General features: G+C 28.7%; 2 protein-coding genes across 2 annotated transcripts; one reads left to right on the forward strand and one right to left on the reverse strand.

The window, feature by feature from the left end:
• The first annotated feature begins 2789 nt into the window (after nucleotides 1-2789).
• LOC114189981 (rho GTPase-activating protein 2-like) lies at nucleotides 2790-5756 on the forward strand. The gene is made up of 4 exons (XM_028078713.2): nucleotides 2790-3268; nucleotides 3934-4054; nucleotides 4152-4502; nucleotides 4918-5756. Exons 1-4 carry the CDS (start codon nucleotides 2943-2945, stop codon nucleotides 5482-5484), a joined length of 1365 nt encoding a protein of 454 aa, XP_027934514.1. The 5' UTR covers nucleotides 2790-2942; the 3' UTR covers nucleotides 5485-5756.
• Nucleotides 5757-17597: 11841 nt separating this feature from the next.
• LOC114191284 (uncharacterized) lies at nucleotides 17598-18507 on the reverse strand. The gene has a single exon (XM_028080454.2). The coding sequence runs from the start codon at nucleotides 18242-18244 to the stop codon at nucleotides 17780-17782; it is 465 nt and encodes a 154-aa protein (XP_027936255.2). The 5' UTR covers nucleotides 18245-18507; the 3' UTR covers nucleotides 17598-17779.
• Nucleotides 18508-19272: the final 765 nt, after the last annotated feature.

Here is a 19272-nt window from a genome sequence, read left to right on the forward strand (position 1 = left end):
GAGTATTTGGGCGGGTATATATATATCCTCATCCCAAGTTGAAAATTTCGAGTATTACCCATACCCATATCCATACCCAGTCAAAGCGGGAATTCTCCGTCAAAACGGGGACGGGTTCGGGTGATACCCACGGGCACGGGTTTATTTGCCATCTCTAGTTACCATGTGTGTGTATTTATAGATAAGACTTTTCCTATAAGTAATAAGACAAACATAAAAGTTGTACTCTATTATTTTTTCTCTCATTATCTCTATTATTAGCTTTATTTTATAATAAAATTATTAAGTTAACATAAATTTTTTTGGAAGGAAGGGGTAGAATAGACTACTCCAAAATAAGTATTCTTTTACTAAATGACACTTTATTTCTCTTTAGGTAAAGGACGACGATGAATAAAAATTAATTTTATTTTTATATTAAGAAAATATTAGTTTTATTGAACCTGAATATTTTAACATGTGCATGTACTCTCTCTTATTGTTCTAAAAATTAATTAAATAATTTCTATTAACATATTTATAGTAAAAAAATATTATATTATAAAATATTATATATTTTCTTCTCATTCAATAACAACTATCAAGAAACCGTATAAATATATCCAATGAGAATTTTAAAGGTTTTGTATACTTAAAATTAAAAATTAAATTTTTTTCATGTGAAAAAATAAATAATAAATAAAATATAAAAAATGAGTGAAAATAATAATTTTTTTTGACTATTCGATTAGATGAAATTGAGATTTGAATTTTCTAATGTGAAAAAAAAAGCATTTGACGAAACTTGAAAAAAAAACATGTAATCAACTTTGAGAATAAAAGATAAAAAATTACTTTAAGAGAGAATTCTATAGATAATAAACAAATTGACAATTTAGAAAAAAAATTATCTAGAATAAAAAGAGAGATGACTTTTAGCTTAATTATTAATTTAATTCCTATGTAATTTTGTAATTTACCTTTGATCTCTATATTTTCTTAATTCAATTGAGTTTTAATATTTTTTTAATTTTTTTAAGTTTCATGAATCTAAATCCTAGCACTACGTGGATGGACAAATGAAACCCCTAAGTGGATGATGACTCAATTTAAGAAGTGAATTGTTTATTTTTGTAATCATGGAAATTAATGATCATCTAATCCAAAAGATGCAATAATGCATAAAGAAAGTCCAACCTTTATCTGAATGATTAATAACTGTCATGGTGTTTTAGGAAGCAAATCATTAACAACTTGGAATTGAAGGATTCCCTTCTTCCAAATCCTTAAGCCTTTCATCAAACAAACAAAATTATGATGTGTATCCACCTAAAGCAGTAAACAACCTAATCCCTTCACTATATATTAAAATAGTTTTATTTTTTTAAATTATGATATTTGCATTTTGATCTCTTCATTTTTACTTTTACAATTTGTTAAAATTAGTTTTCTGTCGATTTTCTGTTACTTAAAATCCTTAAATCCATATCTGTACTGAAAATTACTAACTAAATTTTTTAAACTGTGTGATTCCCTCTCAAACTTCTCCAATAACAATGATAAATCCAATTCCAAATAATAAGCATAAAAAATTCTCCTGATATAACTTATAAAATATTCTAATATTTATTCATTTTGATTAAATTTATCACTTCAACTGTTTTCATTTATTTATATTCTAATTTCAATGTAAACCCAAAAACTTGGATATTAAAATATAATACGGGTTTCAATACTGGTTTTATTTTAGATTGAAATTATCTTTGCCAAAAGATTTTTTAAATTATCTTTTGGATCAATTATTTTTGTCAAAATATCTCTAACTGCTTTAATTATTATAACTAGTAGACGTTAATTATTAATTAGGTAAAAATAATTAAATAAAGGAGTCTATCGACCAATGTTTTGAGACATTATTTTTAAGGTGTAATTAATGAATTTTGAATTATTTAAATATAATATTAAATCTTAATAATTATTAATGAAATTTTATTTTATTTAAATGATAAAATTGTTCATAAGTAGATAATTTATTTATTTTACCCTAATAAAGTTAAAATAAAAATAAAAAATAAAATGATTATATTTTAATATTATTTAAAATTAAAATATAATTAAACATAAAAGAAAAAAATTAATAAAAAATAAAATATTATTTATTATTTTAATAAAGAAGATAAAAAATAATTTCTTTTCTTTTAATTATATTTTTTTTACATTTTTTTTAATTTTTAATAACATTAAAATATAATTATTATATTATTTGTTTATTTTTAATATTTTCTTACATAAATAAATGATTAAATATAAATGTATAATATTTATGAATAATTTTATCTTCTGAATAAAATAAAATTGGACTAATATTTATTACAATCATAATTCATTTAATATTATAATTAATAATTTTTATAAAAATTAATATTTATTAATCATATCTTAACCACTACGAGGATCGGTTAGCATTATCCTTAAACTTGAGTATGAATTTTATGACTACTAACTAAATCAACTAACATTTTGAATGTGTATGAATTAGTTGAAAGTATGGATTTGGAAAGTGAAAGCATATGTGGATAGTTATTAAGTATGATGGACAAGTACAAGTAGTTACTGTAATTAAAAGATAATAATGTGACATCTTGTGCAGGTGGCGTTAACGTTATTTGATGTTTGGATTGGAAAGAAGTTATTAATTAATTAATTAATAAAGCAGAGTGGCATGAGTGGTAATTAATGCAAACATGGAGGTAAGAAAGAGAGGGTAGAGTAGATTCATAAAGTGAAGAAAGAGAAAAGAATGGCCGTTTGAAGTTTGAACTTTAAACATAGAGAGCATCAAAACAAAACCAAATTCAATGCAACCCAACAAAACCCATTAACTCCAGTTCATTGTTTCATTCATCCTCAAATTTTTGAAAAACTCTCACATCTCCAAGGCAAAAGAGAGAGAGAGAGAGAGAATGACCGGAGTGGTCATGGTTACCAAGGGTGGTAGATGCGGCGGCGGTGGGAAGCGGTCGAGGGCGGCGCGAACCGCCGAGGAAGAAGAGGAGCAGCAGAACCAGCTCTCTCTCGTGGCGTTTCTCTTGGCGGCCATCAGAAAATCGATGGTTTCGTGCAGGGTGGACCCGCCGGACGATGTAATCTCCACCGTCCACAACATGGAGATCGGATGGCCTACCAACGTTCAGCACATCACTCATGTCACCTTCGACCGCTTCAACGGTTTCCTCGGTCTTCCTTACGAGTTCCAAGTTGAGATCCCTGCTAGGGTCCCCAGTGCTAGGTAACCACTACCGCTTCTCTTCTTCTTTCTAAATGGGGACTATTCTTTTTGTTAGATTTCAAATGGGTTTTCTTTGAAATGCTATCAAGATTTTTTTTTTCTTTTGCTTTTATTTTTTTTTTTGTTGGACGAGCTTTTGGTGTGTATATGTGGAAGAAAAAGAAAGGGTTAGACTTTCATGAAGGGCAGTGAAGAATGTGGCCAGAACTTCTATGCGTATTTGCTAGTTCGTTAACACAAGAATGTTTCAAACTAGTGCATTCGGGTTGTTCGTTATTGGCTTCACTTTGGTTCTGATCCTGTAGAGTCTTGTACTTGTATAAATAGCTGCAAAATGGGGAACTTCTCATTGTTTGGGATTTGGGGCACATGTTGGTTAAATGCTTCGTTAGGCACGGGATGAATAGAGATTGGGGCACATGTTAGGACACGAAATTCCTTGTACAAGTTCCTGGTTAGCCACAGAATGAAATGTTCAATCTTGTTTAGAGTTTCTTATTTTGGTATGTTGTTGCTATTTCATTTTTCACAAGTTATAATCCAGCCTTGTTTTCTTACTCTAATTCTTCGGTGAACTTAATTTAGCAGGGTTTTTCTTTTTTCCGTCTTTTGCTATGTTTGTAGCATCATTTTAACTTGCGATTTCTTGTCACCAATGCTTGCAGTGTAAGTGTGTTCGGCGTCTCAGCAGAATCTATGCAGTGTTCTTATGATTCTAAAGGAAACAGTGTCCCCACTATTCTCCTGCTAATGCAGGACCGGCTATACTCACAGAGAGGCTTAAAGGTACTGCGTGTATGATGTGTTTTTTTTTTTTTTGTAACAGCAAGCTCTTGCAACCAGTGAGTTTCAGATTAACTTTGTTTTTGTTTTTTCTTTGCAGGCTGAGGGTATATTTCGCATAAACCCAGAAAATAGTCAAGAGGAGCATGTGAGGGACCAGTTGAATAGGGGCATTGTGCCTGATGACATTGATGTGCACTGCTTAGCGGGACTAATTAAAGCCTGGTTCCGAGAACTTCCTTCAGGAGTGCTAGATGGACTTTCCCCTGAGCAAGTTCTTCAATGCAACACAGAAGAAGAATCTGTTGATCTTGTGAAGCAGCTAAAGCCAACTGAGTCTGCCTTACTCAGCTGGGCCATTGATCTCATGGCCGATGTTGTAGAAGAGGAGGAATTTAACAAAATGAATGCAAGAAATATTGCAATGGTTTTTGCACCAAACATGACTCAGGTATGCAGAGAGTAGTTTATTGAACTTTTATTTATGGGCTAAAGTGTAACACATTCAAATAGGAACAACATTCCAGCTCTAAAATCGAACTATATTTACCATGTTCCTTGAGCATGTGGTGAAAGGTTGTCTGTTTGTGTGAAAGAATATTTGTCGAAAGGGATCAACCCCTTAAATAGATCTCTTGAATAGTATCCGTGACACCAGAAAAACATAAATAACATAATAATGTTTAAGCATTACATAAATTCTTAAAAATCAAAGCATTCATTTTCAAACCGCAGATATTTAGGAATACAACAGTTTTAAATCCTAGATTACACAGACATGTTGTCTTCAATCACATAAGAAAACCTTAAGTTTCGTTACCAAAACAAGCTGCCATGTTTTAATTCGTCTTTGTTTTCTGGAGCAGATGTCTGATCCTCTAACTGCCCTGATGCATGCGGTTCAAGTGATGAACTTCCTCAAGACACTAATCATGAAGACACTTCGAGAACGTGAAGAAACAACAACAGGTGGGTATTCTCCCATGTCTTTTCATTCATCGGGACGCCACTCAGAGGATGAATATGACAGTCAGCGAGAAATGGACACTAGCGGTGAATTGAGAGGCACCAAATCAGATTATGATGCTCACTATGGCCACAGCAGTGAAGGGGAAGCTGAATCATTAAGCGAGATAGAGGAGTGCTTATTGAAGCAGTTGGATGACAACACAAAGGGATTCTCACAAGAACCTGCTGTTCATTTGGACAAGTACGTTAGCACCATAAGTTACTCTGCCTATAGCATGGAACCTTCTATCTCTGTTACTGATAACAAAGCTGGGAATTCCTGTTTGAGGACAACACTGACAGGTTTGGCCTCAAGTGTTGACACAAGTACTTCATCAATAGGATGTACAAGTACCAAAGATGTGGAGATGGTCGATAAGTATTCTGATTCTATTTCACCTGTACCACTCCTTGCTTCTAGCTAAGAACTGGTTTTGTTTTCTACGAGATTTTTAGTACAATGTTTTCCTGATTTTGTCTCTACAAGCAGCAGGTTTGCTTGTGTAAATTAATAGATGGAGTAGGAACCGTTTTCTTGTTGTGTATTGTGGACAGGTTATGTTCAGTTTAGGGCTGAATTTTACCTGATTCTGTATGTTCTTGTACTAGACAATTCTAACCATGCCAAATGGATGAAAGAACAGGCTAAGGTGAAACCAGTGAATTCCTGCAGAATAGGAAGATTAATTTAGCTTGACATGAATGCTTTTGGTATGATCACAATTTGATGAATTCTCGATTCTATATTGAATACCTATCACATGGTAGAAAGATTGGAATTCTTGCTACTGCTATCATATGTGTTGTTCTTTGGAACATCAGCGGGAACACATTGACAAGTTTGGTTGGCTATCAAAGTGGCCATCATTACGAAATCAATTCGAGAAGAAGGCCAACTCTTACTTTGTAACAGACAAGTAAATCTACCTTCACCGTATACTCCTGAAAATGTTTCATTTTCTTCTTTAATATTTGGTTCAAATGCACTTTTTTGTCCTTAACTTGCTTAACTTGTTATAAGTTGTAGTTTTCATACATTCTTAAGTCATTAATACTACTCTAAATCATAAGGATTTTAAAATCTATGATTCCCAAATAAATTATATCTTGATTCATGAAAATAAATTCTTACATTTTTTTTTTCCAATTTGTCTCTTCTTTACCTTTCTTTATTTTTCTCACTCTAAAATAACAAATAACTCTAATGTCAATAACTATTATTTTTTTTACGTCAACTTTTGACCTTTCTTTCTCTCACTCTTTATAATAGCAAGTAACCCCAGTGTCAGAGTCATAACCTTATGTGTATTATGCCAAATCTCTTCAAGTTGGTTACCGTCAAATTTATAAGATAACTTTCTACACTAAACAATTCGTTATTTTATTTTATTAAATCATATATATACCCATTATTATATTTCACATTAGTTACATTATTTAATTAATTTTAATATTTTTCTTCTTGACTCATATGATGCTATAATACTTTATAGTATAATAATTACATAAATCATAATGTATATTAAAAGATCATAAATAAATTGATTCCACCATTAATCACAATTAAAGATAAAAAATAACAAGATTCATTATGGTTATATGTAAAATCAACATCCTTTCCAAAATGTCAAATCCTTACCGAGTTCAAACTTAATATTATAACCATTAATAATAAAATAATTTATTCATGTATATACAAAAATTAAAAAACATAAATTTCATAAACTTATTATTAAGCTCAAAGTGTTAAATAGGCAATAATAATAACTTTAAATATTTAACATTTATTAGTAGACATAATGTCCATATTCTCTATATGGTCAGTAAACACTTAGAGAGGTAACACTTTTGTTAAAGGGTCAACAATCATAAAATCAGTGCTAATATGTTATATTGATATTATGTTTTTGAATTTCTTCTTTAACTACAAAGTATTTCAATTTCACATGTTTAACTCCTTTGGAATACTAGTTATTTTTAAAAAAAAAAGACAATTACATACTTTTCACAATCATTTTTAGCAGTTTGACAATACTGTCAGCCATTCCAAGTTCTAAGATAAAATCCCGTAACCAATTAGCCTACATTGTGGCCTCAAAGCATGCCACAAATTTAGCCTCCATGATGGATGCAACAATGACTCATTGTTTCAAAATTTTGCATGAGATCGCTCTTCCGAGTAAAAGATACACATAACCAAATATAAACTTTCTTGTATTCATAAAATTAGCAAAATTTGAATTTGTATACCCAATCACCTCAAGATGATAAAATCTCTTAAGCTTGTGATTCTTTGTTCCTTGCAAGTATCTTAAAATTTCCTTTGCAACTTTTCAATTATCCAATCCTGAATTACTCTAGTATTTATCAAGCATAATAACTGCAAAACTAGTTTTGGCCTTATACATGTTTGAGCATACATCAAACTCTCAACAACTTATAGATAAGGGATGTTTTCCATTCGTTTATGTTTCAAATCATTCTTTGGACATTCCATAAGACTAAATTTGTCGCCTTGTTGTATTGAATGGGAAATGTTGAACATTTATCTATTCTAAATCTCTTTAAAACTTTATTAATATATGCTTTTTAAGACAAGCCTAATAGTCCTTATAGTCTATCACAAAATACTTATATAGCTATCACATGGTATGCCTCACCCATATCTTTCTTTGGACATTACATAAGATTAAATTTGTCTCCTTGTTGTATTGGAATGGGAAATGTTGAATATTTATGTATTCTGAATCTATTTAAAACTTTATTAATATATGCTTTTTAAGACAAACCTGGCAGTCTTTGTAATCTATCACAAAATACTCATATACCTATCACATGGTATGTCTCACCCATATCTTTCATTTCAAAATTGTTAAAGAGAAACTTCTTAGTCTCACTTAATAGACCAAGATCATTAATTGCATGCTCCTACTGATCCTTAGATATATAACACTGATCAATAATATTTTCCTTACATCAAAAGGACATAATAGGATAATTGAACTTAAGTACCATTACCGAGAACTTGCTTAAGTCCATTTATTGATTTCTTCAATGAATCCTACTAGTTGGTCCATACAAATATTCTCTTTTAATTTTTCATTCAAAAAGACGACTTTAGCATTTTTTTGATGCAACTTAAGATCGTAACAAGTTACTAATGTCATGATAATTCAAAAGAATCTTTCTTAGAAAGAGGTGAAAAATGCTTTCTTATAGTCAATGCCATATTTTTTAGTAAACAAGTTGAGCCTTATAACATTTTATATTTCCATGAGAGTCACTCTTAGTCTTAAATATTCATTTACAATCAACTCTTTCGCATCCTTTTAGCAATTCCACAAGGTCACATACATCATTTTATGCCATTGATTTACTCTCATCTTTCATGGCATCTAACAAGTTATAAAAATTATCACCATTAATGTTTTCTTAAAATGAATTTGGATCATTATCAATCCCTAAGTTATTTTTTAACTCTTATAGATAAATCACATAATCAATTGAAATAGTAGGTTTTCTTTCTCTGTGGGATATTTTTAATAGTATTTTTGTGGTTGTTCTACTATAGGCTCGTTGTTAACCTTAACATTATTAATTTGTTGTTCTTTTCTATTGTTGTTCAAAAACATGAGGAACACCAATTCTTGAAGAAAAACTACTAATTAATAGAACTTGTACTTTATCTTCCTTAATCTCTACATTTTGTGAAACTTCACTCCTATTGGTTTCACGATTCTTAATGAACTAAACATTTCTAGTTTCAATAAATCTTATATTATGGGTATGATAGTAGAATATATACCCTTTTAATTATTCTAGATGACTAGTGGAATATCCATTAATTGTTCTTACATTTAGTTTCTTTTCTTACAGATTATATATTCTAATTTTTTCTTGACAACCCCAAACATGAAGGTGTCCCAAACTGGGTTCCCTACTTGTCTATAACCTAAAATGTGTCTTTTGAATGATTTTACTAGGAACCCCTGCTCAATATAGGATAGATTTTAAAGTATACATCCACATTGATATATGTAAAGATGAATTATGTAACATGCTTTTAACCATATCTATTAAGGTACAATTATGCCTTTCTAACACAACATATTGTTATGGTGTGCTTGACATTGTGTATTAAGCATAAAAATAACATTTCTCTAGAAACATGGCAAAAGTACTAGGGTGTTATCTACTTTCATTATATTTTCCATAATACTCACTACTTTTATCTAACCTGAAAATTTTCACCTTTCTATCTGATTATCTTTCCATTTCATTTATATAAGTTTTCAAGGCATTCAATGTTTGAGATTTCTCATTAGTACATAGACACACATATAACATGAAAAATCATCATTAAAATTGATAACATATTTCTTTTTATTGAAAGAATTTGCATCAAATGATCCACACATACATTGTGCATAATTTCAAGAAGTATGCTTCTCGTGACTCCTTTCTCTATGTGTTTTGTTTATTTGCCTTTAATTCAACCCACACATACATTTAGATTAACAAAATTGATCTAAAATGATTTCATTCTTTACTAATATTTTCATTATTTCTTTGGAAATATGTCTGAAATGTTTATTCCATAAGTAAGCAAATAGTTTATTCATCAAACTATGTTTAATGTCAACATTATGGTGCAAGGTCATAAGAGTTTCAACATATAATTGTCAAGATTCAATTTATATAAATCAATCTAAAGTGTATCAGATTCAATCATACAAGTACATTTATATAAATCAAAACAATCATATTCCCAAATGTAAAAGAGTATCCAACAACATTAAGTTTAGACAAATAAACTAAATGCCTGGTAATACTAGGTACACAACAAGTATCAATCAAGTTCAAATGAAATTTAGTGTCAAGGATCAAGCGATAAGCCCTAACAACTTCAACTAGAACCTTCACTCTATTCCCAATGAAGACAAACTTCTCATTTGGGTTTATAGTTTGGGGTTGAAAGGAATCCCTGCATCATATTAGAAACATGAGTTATACATATAAAATTAATCCACCAAGTATTATGGGGAACTTCGATTAAATTTTATTAAAAACATACATAAGCATTACACACACCTTTCTTTTCGAGCCAAACTTTATGTTATGAGCAGTTCTTTTGGAAATGTCCAGACTTCCCACATAAATGACCTTTGTCATATTTCTTTTGAACTTTACTAGAGGCCTTAACAATCTCTAATGGTCTTTTGCCCTTTCCGTGTTTCTTATAAGCTTTCTTTTCAGCTCTCTGATTTTTCACATAATGAATGGATTGATTTTCTTGATTCTTAAGTATGGTTTCCTCCTGAACTAACATATTGTGCAATTCATGTACATTCTATTTGTCTTTCATGATATCGTAGTTCATATGGAAAGGATCATACTCAAATGGTAACGAATTCAAAATAAATTGCACAAGAAAATTCTCATCCACCGTTATTCCAAGAGACTTAAGTCTTGCTGCAATATTTATCATTTCGATGACATGTTCATGCATAGTACGAGAACCATCAAATTTCATGGTGGTTAAAGTACTCATTAATGTCTCGGTAAGAGATTTATTAGCGATTTGGGAACGCTCTTTCACAAACTTCATAAATTCTTTTGCACTTTCAGTATTAGGAAGGGCAAACTTAATGTTATTTGATATGCTCATTCGCATAAACATTAGGCTAAGCCTATTTGACTTTTCCCAAGCCCTATAATGGACTTTCTCTTCATTGCTACTAATATCAGTAATAGTAGTAGGCTTTTCAACTTGGAAAGCCAAATCAAGATCCAACACACCCAAATAAAATTGAACATGTTCACTCCAATCAAAGAAATTTAACCTATTGAATATTGGAACAGGCGTAACATGTGGATGTAAAGATACAAGAACTGTAATTAATACATGTTTAACATTAATACTTTGAGTAATAAATAAAACAGAATATAAATATAAATTCAAACACCAAAGAAACATTTTATGATACTAATACGCAAACATAATAATGCTAATAATATTAACATTATTTAGTAATACATATGCAATATTCAATAAGACATCTGCATTATCCATGAACAATATAAATATATATATATATATATATATATATATATATATATATATATATATATATATATAAACATAGTAACATCGGCTCTTTATCGATTAGAATATTATAATCGAAGAAATTTGATTTCACGTTTCAATTCAAGACATCCTCATAATAATCGGTATTTAGAATTTGTTTTTAACTGAATGCCAATGCCACACTAGAATGGTTCTAATTAAATTCCAGTGGCACATCGGAAACGTTAAAAAATTGGAATTGAAATCAATTCATAATACAACGGAAAAACCTCATAGTTAATCGTAAATCTCACGATAATTTAATCACTAAAAATTCATAATTTTAAAATTAGGGTTCATACCCATTTATAAAAAACATCAATTATGAAGAATCACAAATTTAGCAACTTACTTTGATGTTACAGGTAAATTGTAGTTTCATGTATTCCTAATTTAAGAATACTATTGAGCATCATACGGATCTTAGGTTCTATAATTTTCAAATAAATTATAACAAGTAAAAGAGACATACCTTGATTCATCAGAGACCCAAGAAGAATAAGTTCTTCTCGTTTTTCAATATGTATCTGCCTTTCTTTTTTGTTTACACTCTTTCTTGATGGTTAATAATAACGAGTAACCCTAATGTCAAAGTTTTTTTTTTTTTTTTATAACTTCTCGTATTTCAATTTTATTAAATCATATTTCATCTATTTCACATGAATCGCAGTATCTAATTAGTTCTAAGATTGGTTTCCAATTTTTTCAAATGTTACAGATTTTTTTATCGTGATATTTCATTTCTTTTTAAATTGTGCTAACAGTTTTGAATTTTCAATAAGATGTATTCAAAATAATTGCTTGCGGCAACTTTTAACCACACTTATTAATACATTTTATTTTGAATGTACATGTTTATTAATGGTTATTTATCGCAAAATAAGTGCATATTCTAATAAGGTCCACTCAGTTTCATGATTACAAAATACATTTACCTATTCGAAAATATATTTTTATATTAACGACCATCGTTATAACCTCGACAATTTGATCAAGTTCTACTTCTAAAATATTAACATACTACATTTTAATATTTCTTTATAATAAATATTAACAAAATATTTAATATATAGGATAATATATCACCTTATTATTATATTTATTTTAAGTAATATATCCAGTAAACTATTATATTGTTAATATTACCCTATTTATCATATGGGTCTAAGGTTCAGAAAGATCCTATAAATACACATAATATCATTTGTGGAATACTTATTCTGAAACAATCGTCAAACTTATTTCTTCTAAAAAATCCTTACTCTCTTACTGACTTGAGTGATTCATCAAGTTGTCAAGATATTACCACATGTCTAAAGGCTCGTTTTGAGCTCAAGAAAAAATAGCAATAGTTATGATAGCAATAAAAACTTGTTAATTAGTTATATTAAAAAAATTATTGTAAATAATGAGTTAATCGGCAATTTTTAAACTATTAGAAAGTATCAGTATTGCAATTTGTTGAAATTATTGAATTTTTAAAGTTCTGTATTTAAATAAAAGTTTAACAAAGACACTTTTGCAAGTTATGAAAAGTTAGCAAATATAATTTGATTTGAGACAATTTTTGTTGGTAGTGGAATCTTCTTATTATAATAAGAAAAAAAAAGTATAATTGTTATATATTTAAATCTTTAACGTTGTGATGAAATACTAACTAACATATTCACATCTAAAAATATGGAACACAATACATAGCTTCCAAAATTCATCACGATCCAAGAAAGTGTGTTTGGATGGTTTTTATTTTAAATGATTTAGATTTTTCTAAATTGATTTTTATTGAAATCACAGTCTAAATTGCTTTTAATTCAAAAATATTATCTAAATTTAATTACTTTGTATTATTTAAGAAATAAAACAAATCCTGTTTTCATCAGAGATAATTTTGTTAAAAAGTAACAGGTTAGAGATTTAAATAGGAAATTAAGTATGCCAATAACATCGTAAAAAACCCATCTTTGAAATTCTTCGCGAAAACAATTTGCATAACATCACATACAAAAAAAGCTTAAGCAAAATTAATAATGCCCAATAGAAAAATCAAACCAAAGTAATAAAGATTATATGTTCAAGAATCTAAGCTTAAACCAATATCGTAAAAATTCTTTTTATATAAGTTTGGTATGACTTATGCTACGGTTTACTATGTTAATATGATATTTTTTTTCTTTATAAAAAAAACAAAACAAAACAAAACCATACCAAACTAATGAAAAATACAATCTTTGTTTATTCAACTCCGTGATTTTAAATATGGTCAAATGCCATGTACTTGATAGTGCATATTATTTAGTAAATTATTGACAATTTTATATTTAGGAGTCATAAATATCGCTAAATATTGATATTGTAACATCCTCAAAGATGCGTTTATTCATATAAATTACATATAAACTGCTTACAGCATAGTCAACATATAATAAAGTCAAAAGTACGTCAGAATATCTATAAATTTTCTCCAGCTCTAGTGCCGGTACGTATGATCATTTGTTTCATTTCAATATAAAAAATAAAAATAAAAATCATATCAAGATTACACCCACTAACTACCACAAATGAAAGATACGAATATATATATATATATATATATATATATATATATATATATTTATTTATTGAGGATTAGTTTTAAGTTTAAACATATAAACTAAAACTTCACATAATACTGGGTTTGTTTGACAGTATACCTACTGAGTATACATATTATTTAAAACCAATTTCAGAAGCGTAGACAGAAGACTAAGAAATTATAGAGAAAAATAGTTTTGAAAAAAGGACTGAGTTTTGGAATAAGTAAGTAAACAACTAACATTATAATTTCTATTTATAAATGTAATAAATTAGGAAGCACAAATAATAATTTTTTACACATGATACTTCCTAATCACAAAAAGTTCAAAAACATATCCCTTCAAATTTCTTTAATTAATAATTTAATTGAAAAATAAAATAAAAATTGTAAATATAGTTAATATTTTCAACCAAAAACAAATTAATTTATGATAATAGTTTTAATTTAATTTTATAAAAAAATACAATAAAATTAGAATTAATAGATATGTAATTAATAATAATTCCATTCAAACAAAATTAAATTAAAAGATTAAACTAACTTATATATTACTAAATATTAATTATAATAACACTAATAATTTCAATTAATAATTAATAGTTTAATCAACAAATAAAATAAAAATTGTAAATAAAGTTAAATTAACAACCAAAAGATGTAATTAAGTAATAAAATAAAGTGTAATAATAATTTTAATTTTATTTTAAAAAAAATATAATAAAAACAAAATGAATAGGTATATATATATAATAGTAGTTTTATTCAAATAAAACTAGATTAAAAATAATTTTCTGTTATAGATTAAATCTAATTTATAAATTACTAAATATTCATTATATATTAATAATTACTAGTTCAAGCAATTAATAAATAAATCGTAAGTATAGTTAATATTCCCATTTTGTGCTAAATACTCCGATTTACAAAATGAATAAGAAAAAAAAAGCATTAGTAAATCGTTATTTTTCTCTTTCGCTCAATCAATAAATTATATATATATATATATATATATATATATATATATATATATATATATATGAAAGAATGAAATGTATAATCCGTTTAAGGTTTATTAGCAAAATTTGTAAGAATCAGAACAAGTGAAATTATGGTTTTTATATAATTGATTTTGTCATAAAGATTTTAGGGGTGATGAGAGGGTTTACTAGTATTATAAACAATTAAACTAAGAATCGAGATAAGAAGACTTTTTATACCGAGAGTTGGTGTGGTAACATTCTCGGTGACATTATGGTAATTGAGTGGAAGACTTTCTATACTGTTTAGACCTATAATCAGTATAGAAAGTGAAGTGGTGACCAATATTCATAATTTAGTGATTAATTATAACTTTTTATTTATAATAATTACTAATTTTAGTAATTAATAATTTTTTATTTTATAAATTGGTATATAAATTTGTTACTATAGTGACTAACAACTTTTGGTTACTAATAAAGCATTTTCTTGTAGTGTATGAAATAAAACATATTATACCGATTACAAGGTTTAACTTATATATTACTTTTTTTGATTAAAAATATAAGAAATTACTTTTATACCGATTGAAACTAAAATCGGTATAGAATGTTCTTTTTTATACTACTGCACCACTTTTTATATAGGGTTAAATATGTCTTAGGTAGGGATGTTAAAAAAATTCGTACCCGCTAGAATTCGTGGATAAAACCCACAGCGGGTAGGAAACGGATATTAATAATGGATGCTCGCTACCCGTAGGTACGAGTATTTTTTATACCTGCATGTTAACGGGACGGGTACGGGTATTATATTATCTGTACCCATGGATACCCGTACCCGCTAAACTTTATTTCACAAAAATTCCCTCATATATTATATATATATATATATATATTAATAAAAAACATTCTGACCTAATTTTTTATAAGTTGCACATCGTGTCTTGTCTTTTGTCTTCATTCTTCCAGCTCCAAGTATTGGTACGTTGTCTTATTCCAGGTACACCTCTTGACATTCTTCTCTTTCCTTTCTTTGAAATTGGTCATATACATCAAACCCTATATAGGCAGTGACGTTTATGGTATGCTTGTTGTCAAATGATGCAATCAAAATAAGAATACTTGGCACATGACAATTGAGGTTTATTATTTGTTTATTTTGTTTTTTTTTCAGGAATCAATTGGAGAAAGTGAACTTGTTGATCAAAATACTAATTAAAGAATTTCTATTGTGTTGAATGTCATTCTATATATTTTTTTTATAATTATTTGGACTTGTATGAACTTGAGTTTATTTGAATGTTATTTAAAATTTATGACAATGATATATTTTATTTTATTTTATTTGAATTTATGATTAAATATTTGTTATTTAAATAATTTTGTAAATACTCGTGGATATCCGCAGATATGAAAAAAATAGGCGGGTACTCGCACAACGGATACCCGACGAATATGAGTACGAGTACGGGATAAATATTTATCCAGCGGGTAGAGTACGAGGGAGCTACTATTCGTCCCCTAACCGTCTCGTTGACATCCCTAGTCTTAGGTCTCTTAACTTTTAGTAAAAATTGAAATTAGTCTCTCTTCGAAACTTTGGCTGAATTTAGTCCCTCAATTTTAGAACTGTATGAATTTAGTCCTTTTAACTAAATTTTGCTAAGTTTATTTGACATTTCAAATGTGTTTCTCAATTCACATTAAACAAAAAATGTATCAAACGTTGTAAATAACTCAAATGCAATCATGAAACGCATTTGAAACATCAAATAAACTTTAAAAAAATTGGTTAAAATGACCAAATCCATGTAGTTCTAAATAGGGGTGACAATGCGAGTCGGCCCAACCCATTTAGACCTGGTCCGCCCTACATAAGTGCGAGCTCACGGGCTCGCAGGTCAGCTCACTTTTATTTATTTTTTAATTCTTATGATAAAACTTTCAATATTCAACAAATTGGAAAATTTTAACAAGTTCATAAAAGTAAGCAAAGATTTTGAGGAGTTAAATGATAAATTGATAATTCAACGTTTTCATGATATTCATATTCGTACTTTGACATACACGATGTATTCTTCAAATTTTAACACATTTAAAAATACATAACATTTATCTTTTTCAGTCATACAATAATTTGAAACGTTCTTACAGGAGTCTAGAAAGAAAATAATCCATATACACATGTCCACGTTTTTTTTATGCGGGTTACGAACCGGCATGCACGGATTGTGAAATTTAGTGAACTTGAATGTTCAATATCTCTGCCTCACACATTATTTAAGGGCCGGCTTACCGGACCATAATTTTCAGTTCTAAAATTAAAGAATTAAATTAAATCAAAGTTAAAAAAAAAGTTAATTCTAATTTTTATTAAATTAAGGGACTAAAAATGTGATTAAGAATGGATTATAATAGGCATAAAAAATTATTATAATTTTTTTTTGGCACTAGTGGGTCTGCAAGACTGGTCCCGCTTCATAAGCTAAAACTTTATAAAGAAGCAGTTAAAAGTTATTATTTAATCAACCACCTTTAATTAAATAAGCGAAAAATTAACATGTTTATTTTTATGAAACGCATGTGAGTTTTTGATAAAAACAAATGATTGTATGAAGCAATTGACCTAACCAAAGTGCTGACAGCCACTGGGACCGAAACGAAGGACCACACACACGGGTCAAACTCACATATTATACAGCAGCCAACGTGGAACCAAACACATCTTTAATCACTAATCCTTTTCCTCTTACCACCCACCTCTTTTCTCTCCTTCAAAATCATTTTTTAATCAATAATCATATATAAGTAATTTTTTTTTAAATTAAAAGTAACTCCTTCTTATACATAGAATCATTGAAGCAGTGCACAGAAACTTACACATCTACATTCGGTTCGTAAAATTTATTGTAACATACCTACCAAACCCTTCGGTTCAATATTTACATAACATTAACAAATCAAATAAAAATCTAAGGTACATGAGTGATCTAGAAAAAAAAAAGGAACAAAGTTGAACAAATTAAGAAACACAATGATCAAGATGCCAAGCAAGCTTCCCAGAAGAGCCTGTTCTTTTCCATCTCATCCACAAACTCCTGGGCTGAATCGAAAGAAACATGGGACTTCACGTGTTCTTCTTCCATCTCATCATCATCTTCACAATACGACATTCCATAAACGCCACTTTTCTCATCCTCCCCCACCTTCGCAATCTCATCATCACAACACTCATCCTCTTCCCCGTCCAACGCAGCACCAGATCCTTCGTAGTTGCAAGACAGAGCATCATCATTATCATCATCAACACCACCATATGCTCTGGTGATTTCATGAGGGTCAGCTTCTTCAGAGTCACCGGAGGCTTCGAAACAAAAGTAAGAAGAGAAATCCAGAGGCTCCTTCCTCTCCATGGCAGCCCCAGTAAGAAAAGGAGGGTTGTTTCTGTGCTTTATCGTTCCGATATCGATATCGATGAGATGAGATCCTAAGAAAAAGGGCATTTCACAGAGGAAGAAAAGGTGGGGTCTTTAGATTGACACTTTTGGTGACAGAGGGTGGCCAATCTTTGCAGCGTTTGCCTCTCCAAAATGGAAGTTGTCATTATTGAAAGAGGAAGGTGGTGCCTCAAATAAGCTTGTGTTTCTAATTGTGTTGTGATGGTCTTCTAGAAGCACAGTAACTGAGTAAACTAATGCATGCCGCATGCCCAAAAGCAATACAAGACGATAAGGATTTTTTTTTTCTTTCATTTCTTTTGTTTTTGAACCCACTTCTAGAACAATACTCTATCATTAAATGTCAAACAAGACTTATCTTCATTATGTTCATTGAGGTGATTTGTACCGGTTGGGTGGTGTGCGTGATGGTTAAAAGAGACCCCTCGTATTCTAGAATGTTGTTTTTTCATTTGTTGGTTTTGTTGTGTCCTAGGTGTCTGCTGTACCAGTGAAAACGACCTAATATTACGTTTTTAAGTATTTCATATAGTCACCAATCACGATAATATGTATTAATTTAAAAAATAAATTATAGTTAATTATTATATTAAATAAATTTTGACAGTTGTATAATTGTATTTAATATTTTATTTAATGTACATTAATAAAAAATTTAAAAAATTTAAAAATAATAAAATATTATATTTTAATATTATTAAAAATAAAATATAATTAAATATAAAAAATTTAAATTAACAAAATATATTAAAGAAGCAGATTATATTTTAATATATAAAATTATTAATTATAAAGATATAAAGTTAATAATATAAAAAATTTAATTATCGAAACTTTTAAATAATATACTCAATTTAAACTTGTATCTCCACAATTATTTTTGATTAAAATTTTAAAATTTTTATTTTTTTTAAGAGAGATATTACTTAAAAAAAATTTAAAAATTGGATGAAATTAAATATCATTAATTATTTCTTAAGATACAGGTTATCATCATTTTATATATACTAAATTTATATTATGCAAAAAGTTACGAACAAATCAATGTAGAATGGTAAATCTAATGGATAAAT

The sequence above is a fragment of the Vigna unguiculata genome, chromosome 7 (genome assembly GCF_037176805.1).
Source record: "Vigna unguiculata cultivar grain cowpea cultivar isolate G323 ecotype 2 chromosome 7, ASM3717680v1, whole genome shotgun sequence".
Taxonomy (NCBI): Eukaryota; Viridiplantae; Streptophyta; class Magnoliopsida; order Fabales; family Fabaceae; genus Vigna; species Vigna unguiculata.